At 41.7% G+C, this 22,256-nt stretch overlaps 1 protein-coding gene across 1 annotated transcript in view; it reads right to left on the reverse strand.

The window, feature by feature from the left end:
• ST6GALNAC5 (ST6 N-acetylgalactosaminide alpha-2,6-sialyltransferase 5) overlaps nt 1-22,256 on the reverse strand; it is a 38,059-nt gene that overhangs the window by 10,845 nt on the left and 4,958 nt on the right. Inside the window, exon 3 of the mRNA XM_004699320.2 lies at nt 8,941-9,048. Coding sequence (XP_004699377.2) covers nt 8,941-9,048 — 108 coding nt within the window. The remainder of the gene's footprint in view (nt 1-8,940; nt 9,049-22,256) is intronic.

The raw sequence follows: 22,256 nt of genomic DNA on the forward strand, positions 1-22,256 counted from the left end.
TAATTTTTCAGAATCTTGTAGTTGTGGCAACTTCATGAACAGTGGAAGGAAATGCTGCCCAGGCCTATGCCATCCCCACAATCAATTATAGATTAGATGATTATGATCTTATTTGATCTTCATTGACTGATTTTTGGAAGTAAATCATTAGACCCCTCTACCTAGTTCATCATTGTCTGAAGAATTCATTGAAACCTGTTTGGCATCATAGCAACACTCAAGCATTCACCCAAGGACAGGTAGTGGCTGCGCACGTTGTGCACTGGCCAGGAACCACACCCAGGTCTCCCTGCTGGAAGGGGGTGATTTTCCCTCCTTACAACAGTGTCTCCTCAGCCCTCCGCGCAGTCCTCTGAGCCTCACTAAGACGCTTACTCTGTGGCTTCAATGTCTTGCCCCTGGAGTTTGTTTGGATCAGTGGTTCTCAACATTCCTAAGGTCGCAACCCTTTAATGCAGTTCCTCATGTTGTGGTGACCCCCAACCATAAAATTCATTTTGTTGCTACTTCATAACTGTAATTTTGTTACTGTTATGAATCAGGCAACCCATGTGAAAAGCCGTTCGACCCTTAAAGGGGTCGTGACCCACAGGTTGAGAACTGCTGGTTTAGAAGGAAAGCTTCTAAACAAAATGGAATAACACTCATGCTATCTAGATGTGCCCATTCCTCATGGGGCAAAGAGCCCAAAGGAGCTGTTTAAACTCCTCCTCCCCTCTTGCCACTGACTGTGGACACTAGGGGGTGCCCTCATGTCCCCAATGGATCAATAGTAGCCACAGGGACAAACAGCAGGGCGTACACTCATCGGGGACTGCGGGAGTGGCTTCTTGCCACGTTAGAGCAAAGCTGGAAGGAACAAGAAACTTCCAGGGGAAAAATACAAGGCAGTTTAAGTCCCTTCATGAAATATCAGCCACATGGGCGGCATCATCGTCCCCCATCAGTCCTCTGTAAGCCTCTGATTCTACACAGTGGACTGCTGCCGAGTAGGACCCTTCCCTGAAATGCTGGCAGTGTGATTAATGCTCACTCACTAGTAATTCTAGCAGAGTCAGCTATCTGATATTCATGATACCTTTGAGATGTCCTTCACATCATGGGTGAGATATGAATTCAGTTCCATGACAATGATCACTCTGAGTCATTACTCTGCTAATTAAGACTCAAGAAATGATGGGTAACAGAGAGCTGGAAACTTGCTAATGTGCTAAGCATGACCAGAAATAAGATGATTAGGGATAATTTAAATGCTTGGCCCATTATTATTGCAAATATTTTACAATGGAAAATGAGATTAAAAATACTTACCATAACTTAGTTTGGAAAGCAATGATAACAGACCTTTTCATTGCAATTTATAGTCCATCAGAGAGAATAGGTTTATGTTCTTAAATGGATCTGGGATGATTTAAGGGCCGACTGTCTAGATTAATATATTTTGATGCTGTCTTTGGTGTGACATGGCATTAATTTTCTCTAGCTTTCTGAACACTGATGAGGCTTGGAGTCTGATTATAGAAGCAGAGGAGGTGGCTGATGCCCAAACCTCCCTTCCGGGATACAATGCTAGCTGACTGTGAAATGTGTATCCTCTCCTAGGGTGCTGCTCACTGTTGACGCTGGGCACTGTTCAAAACCTGAATTTGTTCTCCTCTAATTATATGCTTCATGACTTGGCATTTTTGGTTTCAAGATAAGTTCAGAGTCAGTCTCTTAAGACACCCCCAAAGAAAGGGAGGTTTTTCAGTTATTCATTGACTCAACATTAGGGAACTTCAAAATGTCTATGGGAAAAGGGAATGAAAAGATAATGGACTTTGACCATGAACTTTTGAAGCCCCTCATATATATTCTTTATGGCTTAAATTGTGTCCTTCAAAAGGGAATGCCCTCACCTTAGGATCTGTGAACATGACCTTGTCTGGATCTCTGAAGATGTAATTGGGAAACATGAGGTCATATGATAACACAGGTCCTACGCCCCATCTGGGCGATGTCCTTTCAAAAGAGGAGAAGAAGCAGACAGGGAAGACTGCCCTGTGAAGTTGCATCTGCCAACCAAGGACTGCCAGGGAATACCCGGGGTTATCAGAAGCTGGAAGAGACAAGGAAGGACAGTCCCTGCGAGGAGAGCGAGCGAGCATGGTCTTGTAACACTCTAAATCCAGACTCCTACACTCTAGACCTGTAAGACACTAATTTTCTACTTTTATGAAACACCAGATGTGTAATATCTAGTTATGAGAGCCAGAGGAAACTAATACTTTGCTGAAAACACACCATGTGCCGCTGACAGTGACGAGTGTTAATGTACAGATGCCAAAGAGTCAAATGTAGTCGGGGCACAGACAGATTCTGACACGGACAGGAGGTCAGGACCGGTTCAAGAAGAGAGGTTGTTTCATCGGAAGCAGTTGCGTGAGGAGTTAAGACCTCTAGCTCTAGAGCCCTAGAGTCCTGGCTTCAAATCCTAACTCTGCAGCTTAGCTGGTCTGTGACCAAGGCAGGCGGTATGTAAACTGATGAGAAGACTTGTTTGTCTCATGAGATATTTATGTAGATATTAAGGCCTGGGGTTTGTGAGGAATAGAGAATTACTGATGAATAAGTACGGGGCTGCTATTTGGGATATGTAAAGGTTTTATAAAGAAATAGTGGTGATAATTGTAGATCCTTGTAGCCATAAGTAAATGTCATTGAAATGTACACTTAAAAATAGTTAAAGTGGTAAATATTTGTTATATACTATACCACAATACAGATTTTTAAAATTCATGCAATTAAATTTAGCATTAAAAATTGAACTAGCTATATTGTCTCATTGAAAAGTATGCTTATGAAGGGGTTTCAAAAATTTGTGGAAAAAACACATTATCTTTTCATTCAATTTTCCCCCCACAAATGTTTTGAGGTTCCCTTGTATTTATAACAAGACTGCCTTCTTTATTGAAAATTTGATTATCATTTACCTTTAGCCTCTAGAACTAACAGTGGGGATATTTAAGAAATATCAGCAGCTGGGCAATTTCATACATTTTTATCCTGAAATGAGGTAATAAATAGGTGAGCCTCATCACTTCTGCTGGAACTGATCCAACTGATGTAGTTCATTCTGGACAAGAAGAAAATCAATCAAAGGAGCTGAAGTCATGTTTATATAAAGTCCTCCTGGAAGAGAATTATCTCCTGCTTTTCACTCAGTTTCTCCCATATTTTGCAACGGATTTCTTTCCATTTTGTTTCATTATTGCTCAATAAACAACCTCATGAAATCACTTAAAAAATCCATATAAGCAGAGAAGAGACTAGAGTGGTAAGTAGAAGGCAGATCCTGAAGGAAGGGTTTGGACAAGATTAGTCTTGTGGTTTTATCTGGCAGCACAGTGGTATTTGAAGAAGAGAGAAATTAGGAGACTACCAAAGTATCAGATTAAAGATGAAAAGTTTACACACTGGTCCAGTGACTTTTTTTGTCAGTATTAGATTTTGCAGTAAAGCTATGTCTCTCATCAATCAAGAGACCCCATTCAACACCTCAGGCATAGTCACCACCTGACTGTCAGTGGAGACTTGTGTGTTGTCAATGGAGCTTCCAGGCTAAGACAGACTCGGCAGAAAGGCTTGAAGACCTGCTTCCAACAACCAATCATGAAACCCTTATGGGGCACCACCCCCAGTCGGCATTTTACTCTTTGTTGTGGGGTCACCGTGAGTTAGGGATTGACTTGATGGCAGTTAACAATTATGCCTTAAAGTCGAACAGCTACTTTTAAAAAAATGAACAAGTCATGCTCATTGCTTGTTGAATTGGCCCTAGTTGGGTAACTTTTTATTCTAGTGTGAGACTAAGCACTTTGGAGAAGCAATAGACTGGTGGCACACGGTGACAGTCCTATCTGCCACACAGGAGTCCACGTGAAACCAATTCTCAATGGTCAAGAGAAGTGGAATCCAACTTCCAGTTGTCACAGGCATTTGCCCTTCCCTTTCAAACAATGAGGCTCCCACCTACCTCCAACGTAGTATCATTAATTGGTATTACCTAGGCACTGCTTTAAAAGATGCTAACAGATCAGCAAGTCCTTTTAACTGAAAACTTGTATGTGTTTAACATGTACTGCGACTGCACCAAGCATTTCTTTTCTATTAGCTCATGAAATCATCATATAGACTCTGGCACAGCTTCAGTAAATCAAACAGCTTTCTCAAAGTCACAGCTTCTCAGCAGTAGAAATGAGTGTTTGGGCTCAAATTCCAAGGCCCCAGGAGGGAGGGGGACACAGGATCATGGACTCACTTATGTTTAAATGAGTACCCACTATATACCATGGCAGTAACTATAGACTGTGCTATGCACTAAGATCCAACAACGACTCAAACAACCCAAGCCCCTACTCTCAATGTGTTACATGCCAATGGACTAAACTAGTTCAGAAAACCTTTCCTTATCTTTTAGCTCTGGTGATCGCTGATGTCCTGAAGTCCTAGAAGTTGACACACATGGACCACGCTTTTGGCATTTAATAGATTTGGAAAAAGGATTCAGCTTCTTTCAAAACAAAGTAGAATTAAAAAATGGTCAAACCAGGAGCAGGACTGGCTGACAAATGGGTTTCTTATTCTCTGGTGGAAGACACTGTTCATGAGAGTACTTGACTCGTAGATGAGGGACGCAAAAGCCGCATGGTGCGTGGTTCTGCTGTGCTCATGACACTGTACTGTGTCTAAAGCTACCCCAAGTCCACAGACGCTAAAAGTTATGTCCTATTCTTTGAATCTCTAATCATGTTCAACCCCATTTGGAGCCATTCTCGGGCTAAGGACAATCTTGATAATCTTTCCTGAGCACTGATTATGTGCTGGGCAGGCCATTAAGCATTTTTGAATCCATTCTCTTACTTAATCTTCTCATCCCCACTTCATAGATGAAGATAGCAAGAAGCAACATCACTCGGAGCTGGCAGAGCTACATTCTACACCTGCCTCTGTCTGTCCTAACCCCAGGGTCTTAAGCACCATGTTAGAGGGCTTGTGGGTGGCTCAAGCAATGTGTGCTGGAAATGAAGACGACAGGCATTTGGTAATCAGTCGTTACTGTTCCTGGTCTTTCCCTTCGCAAAACAAATACGACTGAAGTAGGATTCTCCCTTTAGTCGTAGCCCTCGTCACCAGCTGACACTCAGAAAAGTTCTCTTTCCTGAGCAATTCAGAGTTCGTTTGAAGAGTTCTCGCTGAAAGTACCTTGTGGGGATGGTGTATTGGGACAGAAAGCCTGAGCTGGCTGCAACATTTAGTGCATGGAAATGATCTTGATTTCCATGTGAGTATCTTTCCATAAAGTGTTTCCCTCCTACTATACATGAAGCCATGATGAACTAATTTAGAGAACGAGAAATGACAGATTAACTTGCCTTCCATTTGTTTTCCATAATAAATGGATTATTTCCTTGAACACGCTAAGTCATTAACATTTCAATTTATTCATGCTTTTTCTCTCTGGCATCCTAATGGAAATATTACATAATTATATCAGCCATAAAGTCATCAACTTTGACAGTTCTTTGCATACTTACAAGTGCTGTTCCCACTGCCTTTGTTAGTCTGTTGATTTGCAAAGACAGTTTGCATTTTTTAGATCCTTTGCTATCAATTTAATCTTGTCCCTCAAAAATATTCACTGTACAGTGTTCTAAATTCTATGCCATTGACTAAATTAATGATACTATCATTTGAATTACCTTATGCTCTAGGGGGGTGACTTATAATGTTTTCTTTCATAAAACGATGATAATGTCTTTAAAGACATACCCAGAGGCATGCATAAACCAGAGATATAAGAATGGACTTTGGGTTTGCACTTAATTCTAGTATCAATCTAAAAAAAGATATGGCCCTGCTTGGTACATGCCCTCATGAAGAGAATACTGAAGATGTAGTTGCTATAGCAAAGTGTGATGAAGAAACCAGATGGTGCCCAGCTATCAGGAAAAACGCTATCTGGGGTCTTAAAGGCTTAGCACATTAGTCCATGTGGCCAAAGGATTGTAATTAACAAAATCTGAAAGAGGGAATGGTATCAAAGCTTAAATTGTGAACACCTGGTTTTCAGATGGCTCTGGATGACAGTGGAAGCCCAAATCCATTTGCAGGGTCCCCACATGGATTAAGCCTCTGGTGAATTCCCTCTGACCAGAGTTGAGGGGTGTGACTAGGCACGCTATCCGGCAGAGAGACAAACTGTCAAGTTGATTATGGCATTCGGTTAAAATGTCATACCTTCTCACTTGATTTCCTTTTTGATCCATTTTAAAGATTTTTCACTTTGTAATATCGTAAACTTCCTTTTGGAACGGGGCTTTCCTCTGTTTATCTGATTGTCGCTGAGTTATTTCTGTCGTAGTTGGTTTGTTTGCTTGCTTCCTGCTTGTGTTACGTATGATTTTCTAGCTATGAAGCCCAGGATAGTTGGTCTATGTAGACAGTTACTGGATTAATACTCAATTGGGGGGTGGGGGGAAATGGGGAGTTAATGACAATGAGTACAAGAAGAAAATGTTCAAAAATTAATTGTGATAATGAGTGCCCAAATCCTCTTAATATAATCAAGTTATTCAATTACATGGCATGTGAAGTATATCCCCATAAAATATAATTTAAAAAAATTATTCTAAACCCTAACCTCTAGCCCTAGTGGGCCACCAGGTGGGCAGCTAACCAGTAGGTCAGCAGTAGGCCACCAGCCAGTCTGAGGGAGAAAGATGGGCTTTCTGCTCCTATAAAGTTCCACAGCCGTGGAAACCTACCTGGGAAGTTCTGCTTCGTCCATGGTGTCTCCATGCGTCAGAACCGACTCAATGGCAAAGAGTTTGGTTTGGGTTTGGAGGCTTCCCATTATAATCTCATTTGGCCATGGGTTCTCTTTATGATATAATGAGACCGGATTGGTGTAAGACCTATTTTAAGCCCATCTCTTTTGGTATATAAAAGATTAAACTCGAACTAGAAGCAGAGATGGGGAAAGAGATGCCAAACCACATGAAGATGGCCCAGGACCTGAAGTTTATCAGCAACAAAAGCCAACAGCAAGAAAGCCAGCCCTCAGAACCAGAACCTTGAATGCATACTTGTAGTGCAGGGGTTGGCAAGCCTTTGAGACAAAGGAAAATCTTGTCTCTCTCAACAACTGAAAAATTATTTGAGAGCCATAACTTTATTTTTACAAATAAATGAAATCACCATTATCTGAATGATAGCCTTTACAATTTTCCGTTTTACTTCAAAGCCCATGTACGTATCACCAAAGAGCCACAGATAGGCGTAGCCACACAGAGCAACTTGCCACCCCCTCTTCCAGCCTCTTCAACTGCTAGAAAATGAGTTTCTGTTTGCTCAAACGATCCACGTGTGTGACAGAAGCACTAGACACCCCTGAGAGTTTGATACCAGACGGTATGGTGCTTCTCTGAGAAATACTTACAATGTGGAGCTGGCCGAGCACTACATAATTTTAAGGAGCCTAATAGGAAAAGCCTAGATGTTCTTGAAGAGATTGTTAGTAGAATTATGGACATTAAAGGAAATTCCAGCGACGGCTCAGAAGGAAGTAGGAAGGGCTATAGAAAAGCTCAATGATTTTTGAGAATACATATGGCACGAGCCGTATTGCTATGCATGTTGCGATAAGTGTGGACATTACATGTGCTTCTGATGACACTTTAAAACATAAATTCCCAAACTTATTTGGCCTACCACCCCCTTTTCTGAAAATAAATAAGTGAGAAAAATTAAAAATACTCAGTGCTTCCCTGGCAATTACAAACTTCTATAGGTGATTGAAAGCCTATAAAGCACGAAAGAGTGTAGTATCTTCGTTGCAGCCATGTGGCTTTAGACTGCATTGCATAATGTCGTCCCTGGGAAGGCCTGGGCCTGCTCCATCCGCACGTTGCCTTTACTCTTTGGATTGGCTTCTATCTATGTGAATTAGGACGGAATCTCTTCTGCTGGGTTTTGAATGTAAAAGGGCAGGAGGCAAGTGGCACAATGGAATGTCATGCTTAAGTACTCTTTCTCCTGTGTGCTTCACCCTTCAAAATGGAGCTTTTATGAAGGCCCAAGGTCTTCAAGAAGTTAATTTATAAAATTCAAAGGTGTAAGCAAGCACAAATTTTAACAAAGTTGAAAATACCTTTTACTCTACTCATGGGTGTTACCGTTTAAAGATCAGGATTGAGGCAGAGTGCAGGTTATCAAGCCTTGGAGAAAACGAGTGTACCTTCTGACTTTATTGGCATCATTACTTTAAATGATGGGCTTTAAAAAAAAGTGGTTTCCACAAATCAGACCCAAAATCTTTTTCAGTACATCTGCCGGTAGCCACCAAATTCTGCCTGAGCACATGCTAGCAGGTAATTTAAGGTGGAAACGAAGATGTGTGCATAGTCCCTATTAAGTGATATATCAAAGTAATTATGTCTGTACTCTCAGAAGCTCAAAATGAGGCGGCTCTTGTGGCAAGGGTAAGAGGATCAGAGGAATATTTTAATTTCAGAAAACAGGCCCATTATCAAGGATATTTCCCTCTTTAATGCATTAAAAATCACCACATTCTTTTCAAATGAGAAGACTTTTCTTATGCTTTTAATAATATCATTAATATTATGGCAATTATGCCATTACTTTTGGCTGATAAATATTCAGAGGATAAATGAAACTCACAAGACGGATGAATTCTCCAGCAGTACAAACAAAAACTTTCAATATTTTATATCACATAATTAAATGCTGTTTGTTGTTTCTGAAGTCAGAATTTGAGACATGTTAATTAATTGCTTGAAGAAGACATTTAGACATGTTTTGTGGTTGATATTGAGAATCAAATATTTATAAACCCTGCACAACACCACTGATGAATTACACTTGCAGAATAAATCCTACCTGCAGAAGTCTGGGGGCACCATTCCATAAACATTGATCCTGTCACAGAGCTCCAGTGCAATTGTCATCGTGAACCAGCCAGTGCTGAGCCAAGTGTTGGAGATCTTCCTGGAAGGAGCAACAATTAAGTCTGAAGGCTGGTAAAGCAACCATCCTAACTACTTCTATTTTCAGTCCCTTCTGGAGCAAGTTTCAGTATAATACTTCCCTTTCTCTGGTAAACATCTAGAACTTTAACCCCCCAAAGTATCTCACCAACACTGCTATCCCTCTCCCATAACTGATGTTGGTGCTCCACCACGGCTAATTTGTGTCACTAAGGAACGTTCAAGGAACTTCTACTCCACCACCATGATGGTCAACACGCAAATGCATGCTTTTAGTGCTTGATTTCTTATAAAACTGCAACCCCAGAATGCTTGAGGAAGTAGAAATAATAATTGTTCTCCAAGTAGGCTAGATAATATGGAATTTATTAAATATTAATCAACACATACATATCTATCTACCCATTATCCAACCACTCCCCAATTAACTCCCTATCCATGTATCTATGTATCTATCTATCATCTATCTATCTGTCTGTGTCAAGATGTTGTTGTTAATTTGCCTAATTAAAAGCAAGCTTTTTCAGCCTATTCATTTGGGAAGAAGCTAATGGCCCGAGAAAAAGGATGACAAGAATGCTATGTTTAACTGAGTATTTGCTTTATTTTACCACAGCCCTTTCAGAGCCCTCAGAAGAGTTGTCCTTAGGAGACCAAAAATTGACAACGTTTTAAAGAATGAAGATGGGCACTCTGACATTCAGTTCATATATCCGTCTATGCACACATCTGTATGGCTCTCCACCCATGTGCTAAGCGTGAGAAAACGTCAAGGTCTAATGTGACAATCTGAGAATGCCTCCTGGCCGCCCATGCTCTGCTGCTGTGGACATTAACTTCAATTCTCGGGGGGTTGCCTCTTTTACTTTCTTTTCAGTGCCATGGCATGCCTCATTAGCCTGTTTCAGACACCTTATCCCCAAGGTCAAACAGTCTGCCTTTGGCCGACCAGAGCACCGCCCGTGATGTGAATTCCAGAATGACAGGGAGGCTTTTCCACCTGCACTGTAGCACCTCTCCCTAGGAGAATGGACACGTGTTGAACTGTTTGCATTCTTTTCAGTTTGCATAAGGACCCCACCCCCACCCCCACCCCCACCCACACAAACCAACCAACCAACCAGGAATGAACATTTTAAGGAGTCTTTTGTCTTGTCAATGTCTGACAGGCATACCTTATCTGGTCATTTTTGAATTCCGGGCTTCAACTTTCTTGCACTGACTCCCTTTGCTCACTGGTTAATGGATCAGGATACGTGGAATGGGGCGGTGGGGGTGGGGGTGGGGTGAATAGCAAAGCTAGTTGCTATTTAGTCGGAAGTAGAAAGCTGGATTCGAAGCCTTGGTAGTGAAGCCTCCTTGACGTCTGACCCCAAAGGCCTGAGGTTTGGACCTACCCAGCCTCTCGGAATGCACCAGCAGGTCTGTGGAGAAAGGTGTGTCTGTTTGCTTTCATAGAGTTCAGCCCGGGAGGCGCTGGGGAGCAGATCCGCTCAGTCCTCCAGGGTCAGCTGATGAGTTGGCCCTGATTCGCAGCAGTGTTTTAAGCTTTGGAACTCGCTTTATTGAGATATACCCAGCATCTCGTAGGATTCCAGAGTTCCGTCAGAGTGAGAAGGGTTGTGGAATCCTCACCATAGTCAACTTCGGATGATTTTCTTCCTTCTTACCCCCAAGCAATGGGTCTCTAAAAAGTTGAACATTACTGTTTTTTTTTAAAATGCAGATTATTGCTAATTTCCTATTTATAAAGCAGGCATGGGAGGTTCTAGGCTATCTTAAGAATTAAATGAGAGAACACCCATGAAAAGCATCTCACCTAGGGTGTTGATAGATACGTCGAGATCTCGTCTTTCATTTTTAGTTGCTAAGTTGGAGCTAATGAAGTAAATAATTCAGTCATTTATTTCCAGTACCGTGTGGACTCCGGAAGGAATTTATATCATGCCAACACTCTGCTACAGGGAGAGGCAAATCCACAGAAAACAGCACCTATGGCAGGCAGTGAAATTACACCCCTGTCCAAACAGCTGACAGCAATCTTTTAAATAACGTTACCATAATATCAGCTCAAAAATGCAAGTCAAGCTTACTAATATTTTATTTAATACGTTATGGCACTACATGAAAATTACAACTTCACCTTTCTTCCTTTCACTGATGACAGCTGGTCTATGACATACTCAAAGTCATCCCAACCCCTCGGTCCCCTCCCAGGCCCGTTTCTTCCCTTTCTAAATTCCACCAAGCAAGACCCCACAGTCTACCTTGCCTTTTTATATATTTTATATTTGGAGGTATTTAAAAGTACCAATTTTAATATGCTAAATGACCTCTCATAGCTGGCTACACAAGCTTTGATGGGTAACAGAAGCTGCTCAGTGCTACTAACCTTCAAGCGCAACCCAGGGCAAGTGCCACACCTGCCCTTTGATATGCCTCTGGCTACAGGGGCCTTGTGTAGGCACTGAACTTATAGCAAAGTAATTGCAAAATTCAAGAGCCTCCAGTTTACACAAAATCAAACCTGCTACCATCAAGTTGATTTGCACTCATAAGGTTTCTCAGGAGTGCTGGTGGTATGGTGGTTGGTTGCAAGGTTGCGATTAGAAACCCCCAGCGGCGCCCCATGGGAGAAAGAGGGGCTTTCTACTCCTGTCATCAGTTACAGTCTCAGAAACTCAAAGGGGCAATGCTGCCCTCCATGTGTCAGCAGTGAGTCTGAGAGTGAGATAGGGGTTCTGAGGCTGTCAAACCTTTAGAGGAGCACGTGAACAGAAGCAATTCCTCTTCTTACTCACTAGCACTGTATCCTCAGGGGACTGAAGACGCAGGAGAATGCAGCGCTGACTGAACGGGGAGGTCCACTGGAGGAAGCACCTTCCCTAACAAATGTGAGCGCCTATCTTCACCATGTAGCTCTGACGATGCATTGGTTAGTTATTCTAGACTTAATAACAATGAATGCAGATCATATGGAAAATACCATAAGTAGCAGTGTTATGGATTGCTTGTATCCTCTTAAAATATGTATTGGCATCCTAACCCTTACACCTCTGGTGGTGCAGTGGTTAGGTGCTTTGCTGCTAAGAGAGATCACAGCTGGTCTGCAGGAGAAGGATGGGAGGGTCGACTTCCGTAAAGACTACAGACTTGGAAACCCGCGGGCAGTTGTACTCCATCCTCATCGAATCGCTATGAGTTGGAATGGAACTGACAGTGAAGGGTTTCAATTCTGGGTTTTATACCTGAGGATATGATCCTATATGGGAATATGGCTTTCTTTGTTATGTTAATGAGGCCATAACCAGCCAAGGGTCTGTCTTAACCCTAATGAGTGTTGAAATATAAAAGAAGTCGATTAGACACAGAGAGAAGCAAGCACAAATCGGGACAAGATAGATGCCATGTGGAAATTTCCAAGGCTCTAAGGCACACTAGTGTTACAGAGGCTGAAACAAATATTTCTCCTGAGAGCCAACCCAGAGAGCCTTCTCCTAGAGCCAGTGCCCTCTATTTACAAGCTCAGCCTCCTGAGATGTGAAAAAACAAGGTTCTGTTCTTTCAAACCACCCACTGCGCTTCCTCTGTTGGAGCAGCACTGAGAAACAAGGACAGAGAGAGAGGCTGTGGAGGCCACGAGGAGGACTATGCTTGAGTCCCCAGACTAACTCTGAGTGAAGCAAGGCTGCATTCCAGTGTTCTTGGAGTTTCTGGAAATGCTCTCCTTGCACGGCCCCCCCATCACCGTATTTTGGCCTCGTTTGTGTGATGGATCAGACATCACAAGCCCCTGCCTCAACTACACTAGAATGAGCTTCTACAGACTGAGGTTTGTGTGTAAGACTGAAGAAACGGAAGCAAAATCTTTAAACTGCCACTTAAAATTCTTATGACTTCCTAAATAATAGCCTTTTGGGATCATATGCTATGGAAATGCAACAGCTTTGTGCTCTTTCTTAAAAGATTTCAACTCTTTTTCCAACGAAGGAATGTCTACTGTTTTTACACTTAATCAGCTATAATGAAAGAATATGAAGAGCTGTCATGTGCTTATTAGGGAAAATTATCAGATATTCTTTTATGTGATGAAGTAACACACTGAGCTGATAATTCTATAGTGCACACTAAATTACAATTAAAGGCCTTTCTGCTCCACCAGAATCTCATTTACAATCTCTATGGAAATATTCTTCCTGCAGTTATTTCATTTATGCTTCCTTTATCTAATTACTATAATATTGGTTCTGAATCATATTTTCCTAATGTACCCTTATTCAATTATAAAGTTATTTTCAAGTACAGTTACTTTCTAATATCAAAGAATACCATTTGGCCATCTATGTCATTTGTCATGCCTCTTAATTGCAGATAGTTCCTGAGTCATTTCCCCCCCTCCTCTGTCACTTTTAACTTGGGCGAAACTTCTATAACTCAAAGCCCATTAAATTAATTACCCAGTTTCTTCCAAACGATAGCCTGGAATTCATGGCTTGATCAAGAGATCTGTAAAATTAGAGATTCCACCCTTGGGATAAAGGACCCCCAGTAGCTCAGTGGTTAAAGCAGTCCACTGACAACCACAGGGGAGGCACAGTTTGATCTGGCCAGCCACTCTGTGGGAGAAAGAGGTGTCAGTCTGCTTCCTATAGATTTATAGCCTTGGAGCCCCTGTGAGGCAGGTCTACGCTCTCCTCTAAGGTCACTATGAATGAGAACCAACTCACTGGCAGGAGGACACCTGGTGTTATCTTCAACACATATCACCATTTTCATGCGCTTCAGAAAATCCTACACATCGGAAGTATTGTTGGACCTAGCTGGTTTGCATGTTCATGTACAGAAATAGTTTCGTTGTGCTGCCTGTTTCTGATCGGGGCTTTCGGATTGGAGGAGGCTGTGGTTAAGAATGCTGATTGCTGTTAGGTGCTGTCCTGAAGTTTTCAGTTCAGTGACCCCATGTGACAGCCTCATAGGGCTTTCTTGACTGTTAGCTTTTTAAAAATATAATTTTGTTTTGTTGTTGTTGAGAATATACACAGCAAAACATATCAAGGGACTTTGAAAACATCATGAAAAAAAATGGAATGAAAAGAGAGTGGAATCTTTCCACAAACATTTGAAGCCTCCTTGAACATGAATTCAAGCATTTTTACATGTACAATTCGGTGATATTAATGAAACTCTTTAAATTGTACGACGACTCTCATCTTCCTTTCCTGAGTTCTTACTCCACCATCAACATAAAGTCACAGCCCCTGTCTAATCTTTTGACTTACTACTGTTATTTTGATCCCATGTAGATAACTCTTCAATGAGCATAATGCTTAAGGCTGATATTTATTACTAGTTAAATTAATTTATTAGGCAATAGTTTCGAGGGTTACACCCAGTACCCGTGGCTTCAGAAAGTCTGTATTCCATGAAAAATTAAAATTATCTTCTGAATTTTCCCCTTTTGATTAGCCCTTTTCTGTAAAATCTTTGATCCAAGTGAGCAGGACTGGTAGCAGGAACCAACCAGTGTTTCTGGTATCATGGTAAGGTAACCTACATGTTCATGAAGGTAACCTACAAGATCATGAAGGTAACCTACACGTCACTACACATTACATGTCCTCCTCGTATCATGGAGTCTCCTTCTTCCTCTGCTGCATGAGGCCAATGGAGACACATTGTCATGCCTTGAAGCAGTTTACAAGTTTTGAAGACCCCAGGTACCACACAATGAACTGGGAGGTAGAATGGAAACACCAAACACATTAGCAGGCCAATGAACTAGGATGGTCCACAAACTCATTCCCTTAAATATCCAAACAAGGAAACATCTTTTGGCTATAATCTTTATCAAAGTTGATGGGTAAGTCTTATTCCCCTGGACTGGGTGGGTTCAAGCTATCAATTTAGAGACTATTGAGTCAATATTAATTTTATCCCTCACTTGTCTGCCAGTTTGTTGTATTGTGATGGCTTGTGTGTTGCTGTGATGCTGGAAGCTATGTCACCAGTATTTCAAATACCACCAGGGTCACCCAAAGTGAAGAGGTGTCAGTGGAGCTTCCAGACTAAGAACAGACTACAGAGAAGAAATTAGCTGTCCATTTTGAAGGAAGCCACTGAAAAATCTAGGCTTAACATGGAAACGTTGTCATATACAGATGGTCTAATCAATATTAGTATTATATTTTCAGAGATAGTGCCAGAAGATGAGCCCCTCAGGTCAGATGGTGTATTACTCTGGGTATACTAGAGAAACAAACCAGGGAGACTCATATGTGTATAAGAATGATCAGTTGAATATACAAGAGCAGTTGAATATTGAGAAAAGATTCCAGCCCAGTCCAGATCAAGTCCATGAATCTGATATTAGCCCATATGTCTGATACCAATCGATAAAGTTCTCTTCAGACTCACACATGCAATGACACCGAATGCAGGACCACAGGCAACTGGGTGGGAAGACTTGTGGATCCAACGACATTGTAAACATCTCAGTGCTGGCAGGGGTCTCCATGTGGCTTCTCCACAGGGATGTCTCACAGGGAGTAAGTAGAGAGAGTGTGTGTTTCCTGCCTCCAAGGAGGAAATACAGGGGTTCCCCAAATCCACAGGAGAAGGCCATGCCCACACAAAGGCCTCATTGGCTATATCCTGATTGACAGACTAGACTCCACCCCTACACTCTGAATCCGCAAGTTGACACCAGATTCTGTAACTACCACAGATGGTTCTCAAAACATGAGTGAGGAAGAGCTACCTTCTTAAAGTCAAGTCAACAATAATAACATGAGTGGAGTCAAGCCTGTGGGAGTAAGCCTCTGTGACCTTCATTTGCTAAGGGGCCCCACTCAAAAGGGAAAGAAATGGTTCCAAAAATCTACTAAAAATTTGCACAAAGTATGAAATCTAGGAAAATTGGAAATCTTCAAAACTGAAATGGATTGTATAAAGGCATTAGTGAGCTGAAATAGATTGGTATTGGCCACTTTAGATCAGAAAATCATATGGTTTACTACACTAAGAATGACACAATCAATAGGAAAGGCATTTCATTCACTGTCAAAAAGTACATTTCAAGGTCTATCTTGAAATACAGTGCTGGCCGTGATAAGATCATATCTATTCCCAGATCAATCAATACAGCTATTATTCAAATTTAAGCACCAAACACTAGAGATAGTGATGAAGAAATTGAAAAATTCTACCAAAGTCTTCAGTCAAAAATTGATCAAACATGCAATCAAGATGCATTGATAATTATTGGCAATTAGAATGCAAAAGTTGCAAACAAAGAGGAAGGAACGATAGTTGGAAAATACAGTCTAGGTGATAGACGTGAAGCTGGAGATTGTGTAATTGAATTTTGCAAGATCAAGGACTTGTTCACAGAAAATACCCCTTTTCTCCAGGTGGAATATACAGAAATCAAATTGACAACATTTGTTGGAAGATACAATGAAGAAGCTCACGATCAGCTGTTATAACTGTGCCGGGGGCTGCCTGTAGAACAGACCATCAATTGCTCAAAGGTAAATTCAGTTTGAAGCTGAAAAATATTAAAATAAGCTCACGAGAGCCAAAATACAACTTTGAGTCTATCTCATCTGAATTTTGAGAACATCTCATGAACAGACTTCATGCATTGAACACTAAGGGCAGAAGATCGAACAAGCTGTGGAAGGATATCAGGAACAGCACTATGAAGAAAGCAGAAGGACATTAAAAAGACAGGAGAGAAAGAAACTCTGAAACTTTGAAGAGACACTGAAACTTGCTTGCAATTGTGGAGTAGCTAAGGCAAATTGAAGAAATGATGAAGACAAAAAGCTAACCAGAAGATTTCAATGGACAGCTTGCAAAGAGAAAGTAAAACATTGCAATGAAACGTGCAAAGACCTAGCGTTAGAACACCAACAAAGGAGAATGCACACAGCATGCCTTAAACCGAAAGAACTCAAGAAAAATTCAGGCCTGAATTGCAATGTTGAAAGATCGTGTGGGCAAAATACTGAATGATGCAGGAAGCATCAAGAGAAGATGGAAGGAATACACCGAGTCACTGTACCAAAAAGGAGTCGACATCCCACCATTTCAGGAGGTAGTATATGATTAATAACTGATGATACTGGAGAAGTTCAAGCTGAACTTAAAAACATTAGCCAAAAACAAAACTCCAGGGCTTGATAGAATACCAATTGAAATGTTTCACCTCACTGATGAAGCACTGGAAGCATTTACTAGTTTATGCCAATAAATTTGAAAAACAGCTACTTTGTCAACTGACTTGAAGATGTCCACATTTATACCCATTCCAAAGAAAGGTGACCCCCCCAAATGCTTAGATTATAAAATAATATCATTAAATATCACATACAAGTAAAATTTTGCTGAAGATCATCCAAAAACAGTTGCAGCAGTACATTGACTGGGAGCTGCCAGAGGTTCAGGTTGGATTCAGAATGAAGGGTATCCTTGCTGATGCCAGATGGATCTTGGCTGAAAGCAAAGAAACCAGCAAGATGTGTGGATATAACAAACTGTGGTTAGCCTTTAGAAGAATAGAGATTCCAAAACACCTAATTGTGTTCATGACGAATTTGTATATGGAACAAGAGGCAGTTGTGCAAACACAAGGGAAGACTACATGATTTAGGATCAGGAAAGGTGTGTATCAGGGTTGCATCTTCTCACCATGCTCCCTCAATCTGTATGCTGTGCAAATAAGCAGAGAAGCTCTACTATATGATTGAAACAGAATGTGGCATCAGGATTGGAGGAAGGTTCATTAACAATCTGAGATACGCAGATGACACAACTTTGCTTTGATGAGAAAAAGGAGGACTTGAAGCACTTGCTAATGACGATCAAGGCTTGCATATGTATTACAACTCAAGGTAAGGAAGATCAAAATCCTCACAACTGGACCAATAGATAATACCATGATAAATGGAGAAATGGTTGAAGTTGTCAAGGATTTTGTCTTGCTTGGATTCACAAACGTTCATGGAAGCAGCAGTCAAGAGATCAAAAGACACGTCAGGTAAATATGCTGCACAACCCCTCTTTAGAGTGTTGAAGAACAAGGATGTTACATTGAGGACTAAGGTGCGCCTGACCTAGGACATGGTATTTTCAAAGGCTTCATATGCACGTGAAAGTTGGACACTGAATAAGGAAAACCAAAGGAGAATCAATGCATTGGAATTGTGGTACTGGTAAAGAGTATTGAAAGTCTCATGGACTGCCAAAAGAACAAGCAAATCCTGGACTAAGTACAGCCAGAATGCTCCTTAGAAGCAAGGAGTGAGACATCACCTCATGTACTTTGGAAGTGTTGTCAGGAGTGAACTGACTAGATGGCAGCACCTAACAATAACAGCATTCGTTTTTATGAGATGGTTGCCTAAGGTCACAGATCCAGTTTCTAATAAGTAACCATGTGTTTTGGCCCCCTATACACTTTAAACTGTAAAATCCAGAATAGGGACTATGAAGCACCACATTTGTCTGTGGAAAGAGAGCAGAAAGATTCACTTCCTTTCTCAACAGCATTTGACCAGGGTGATAGATATGGGACAAACATAGCTCAGAATGTAGTGAATGAGATATCCCTTAAAGTGAGAGTGCATCCTAAATATCTAAATGAACAAAGCCCAGAAGATTTTCATCCCCATGTTACCAGTTTAAAATAATCAGTTAAGATTCAGACACAATGTTACAATTCTAAATAGTAATCCTATAGGACTTTTCTAAAAATACTTAAATTTATCATTCATTATACTTCAAAATCCTTTTTCTATTGAATAGACTATGCACCATATATATTTGAGTACATGCCAAGGCACCTAATTTTACCACAAAAAAATTGGGGGGGTGCTTTTTCAGAATAAAAAATGTGCTGAAAAAACTCAGCTTATACTCAAATATATATGGTATATCTATTTTGAACCTTCTAACCAGTGAAAAATGAAGCGAGGCAACTTCCCTCACTTTCTCTCTCTTATAAAATGCATTCTTGGCTAAATAACTCTCATTCAAATGAGTGACCGGGTCTTTTATCTGTGACTTTTGGAGGGAAATAACTGACGAGGTTTCCAGCAGCCTGGGATGCTAGTCAGCATCCTGTGTGATCTACTGGCAGGGCAGATTACTATAAATGTACACTCTACCCGCCCCCCTCGGTTTCATTTAACATATGTTGTAGTTTTAAGATAAACAATGACCTCAATCAATTTTTTTGGTAAATGTCTGTATGTAGTCAATTCCATAACTGAAGGTACATTAATTATCACAGCAGCTTCTTTAGAATGAGGGAAATAAGGTGAGTAAATGGTGTGTGGGCCTGTCTGACTTCCTGCGACCGCACAAGGGGTGGGAGAATCCAACTCCACATCTGCTCAAGGATGATTCCTGTGAGACAGAGGCAGACATGCCTACCCTCCACCCCCGCCCCACCCCCCCATCCTTCTTTACCCTCTTCTGACCCCAACCCTCCATCCTATGACACCCTACTTCCCTGCTGGGTTCAATAATCCATTGCAATGGCCCCACAGAACTCACAGATAATACAATTATACAAGTATAGGATTCATTAGGGAAGCTACCAGGTTACAGGTCAGAATCAAAAATCATGAAGCAAACGGTCCTTTTGTATGCATCTTCTCAGCCAGCCTCCTGCCCAAAGGCACTCTGCGTTATTCATTCTATGGAGCAGGAAGCCCACCTCTCTTTCCATGGTCTTGGTGCTGCAGCCTCTGATACCTCTGCTGCCACTGCCACTGCCACTTCATGCAAGGCTCTTGGGCAAGGATCTCTCCTGCACTCTGCCAGTGGCTCTGCACTCTGATTCATTGCGGAGCCACAGAGGAATGTTGAAACGGACCAACCCCTCTCTAGAGTCCGCTACACTTTATTTGGATGCTCCCTCTAGTCATTTGCTGGGAGTTACAGAGACTGTGGATAGGAGAGCCCATACCAAGTAATTTCACTTCACTGCACAGGAAATTTAATCCTAAGAACAAACCCATGATGTTGTTACTACCCTTTTTTTCTTCTTCAAATATTAGGTCAGAGAAGCTTCAAAACACATAACCAGTGAATGATTGAGCCAGAATTCCAGCTCACAGCTATGTGTTTGGACTACACTATGCTGGACGACACTGCTCATGCGGTTTCACCTCCCTGCTCTCTCTGGGGTCATTCACCCCTTCTCTTTTTGCTCCTCTGTTGTAGCCAGATAGCGCCTTCCTCTGCCTACTTAAGGTTCTTTCTTCCCCAGGTTACACACATTATTCTGTATAAGCCTTTCCCTTATTCCCTCTTCACCTAGACCAGGGCTTTCTAACACATTCTGACTTACACAGAGAACTATAGTTTGCATTATAACTGGAAATATAATAGACGCATATATTATATATTATATAAGGGTAAGTAAAAAAGCATTACTACAAAATCATAGAAGACTTTATTCAACAAAAGTATCAAAATTTAAAGCTGTTGTTTTTCAATATGTCCTCCATCTAGGTTTACACTCTCTCCCAGAGGGGTGCTTTCAACTGTGTAATTCCTCCCAGAAGATTTTTGTATTCTTTAATTTAAACCATCAAAATGGCAACTTTTGCATCAAGGGACTCAGAAATGTTCTGTGAGTCTTGGCAGCACAAGGAAGTCTGAAGGGGCAAGGTCTGGCTGTGGGGTGGCCAGGGCAAGCGTTCCCAGCAAACACCCTCACAGTGTTGCTTCCCTCAAAGAATGAGCAGATGAATCGTGGTGATGGGAAAAAAACGGTCTGAAGCAAATTTCCTGCATTTTCTCTACCAATGCTGTGTTCGATTTTCTTAAAACGTGTGTGTCATAAACTCTTGCAATGGTTCAGTGTCCTCTGAAAGACATTTACTAAGATTTCCCCTTGGGGATTCCAAATAAACAGCTGCCACAGTCTTTTCAGCTGCCTTCCTGAGAGGGCGTCTGTGTCTTGACCGTAACTTGCCCCACAGAGAGCTAGGAAGCCTGTTTTGTCTGGAATTTTTTTGTTTTGTTTTGAGGCCACCCTAACGAGACTAAGACACGTGCACTAACTATTGAGACACACGTTTCACTTTATTTTGCTGGAAATCCCTTGCATGTAAGACTTGGAGCCCCAACAGCATACTCTTGGACTCATTTTATCTATAGGCCCATGGGTGGGACATAGCCTTGCTCCCAGTTCCTGGCATAAAAACTGGCAGTCTGAATCCACCTAGCACTGCTGCTAGGCCTGGGGATATCCTTCCTTAAGGATTATAGCAAAAAAAAAAAAATAAAAAATCCTACGTTGTAGTTCTACACTGTTATATGGGATCAACCTCAGCCAAGATTGACACATACATGTATTTATTTTAGTCTTTTATTTCAGTTTTTTCTCATTTTATGTTTTGAAGACTATAAATTCAGTGGTTTAAAATATATTCGCAGAGTGCAACTATCTAATTCTAGAACATTTTCAGCACCCTAACCCAGAAAATCCAATATATGTATATATAGTTTCTTCCAAGGGCTTCCTGCAACAGTGCTTTGCTATGTGGGGTGTAAGCTGATGTTGTCTAGTCAATTCTACTCCACACTCCCCTCTATCCCATCCTTCCCTTCTTAGTACACACCAACCTTGACTGCACATCTCATGATTGCACCGTCACCAACTGTCTGGAAGACACTGCCCTAGGCTGTGCCAGATGTCACAGGACTGTTTTCTGACCTTCACCACACTGACAACTTCACCCGGAATGAACGCCTGCCCTTCCTGCAAAGTTGATGTTCCCTGAGGGCAGTGTCCGGCCCCCTCATGTGCCTGACCATTCCCCAGTGCCAGCAACAGTGCTGTGCAAGCAGTAGGTGCTCAATAAATCTTGTTGCCCGAACAAATGTCTGCCTTAGAAAGGGAACGTGCATGCCACACTTCTTGTTTGCCTCGTGGTCACTTGAATAAAAGGAAACTCGTTTGTACGTATAACCAATGTAGGCCAGCATCTGTGCGGCTTCTTCCTCAGCAATCAGGCTGTGGGCCTGTATTGTCCTTCTGGTCTCGGTGCTTCGTTTCCCTGGGCCTTCTCTGCAATCATTCTGAGCCCTCGGGTCACCGGAGGCTGACATGAGCCTACAGACATGAGCCTACAACACAGACTCGGCCCAAGCTTTGCAAGCCAGCAAGGTCCCTGTCCTGGGCCTCTGCCT

This window comes from Echinops telfairi, unplaced genomic scaffold (assembly GCF_000313985.2).
Source record: "Echinops telfairi isolate 266 unplaced genomic scaffold, ASM31398v2 ScPeMD7_443;HRSCAF=831, whole genome shotgun sequence".
Classification (NCBI taxonomy): Eukaryota; Metazoa; Chordata; class Mammalia; order Afrosoricida; family Tenrecidae; genus Echinops; species Echinops telfairi.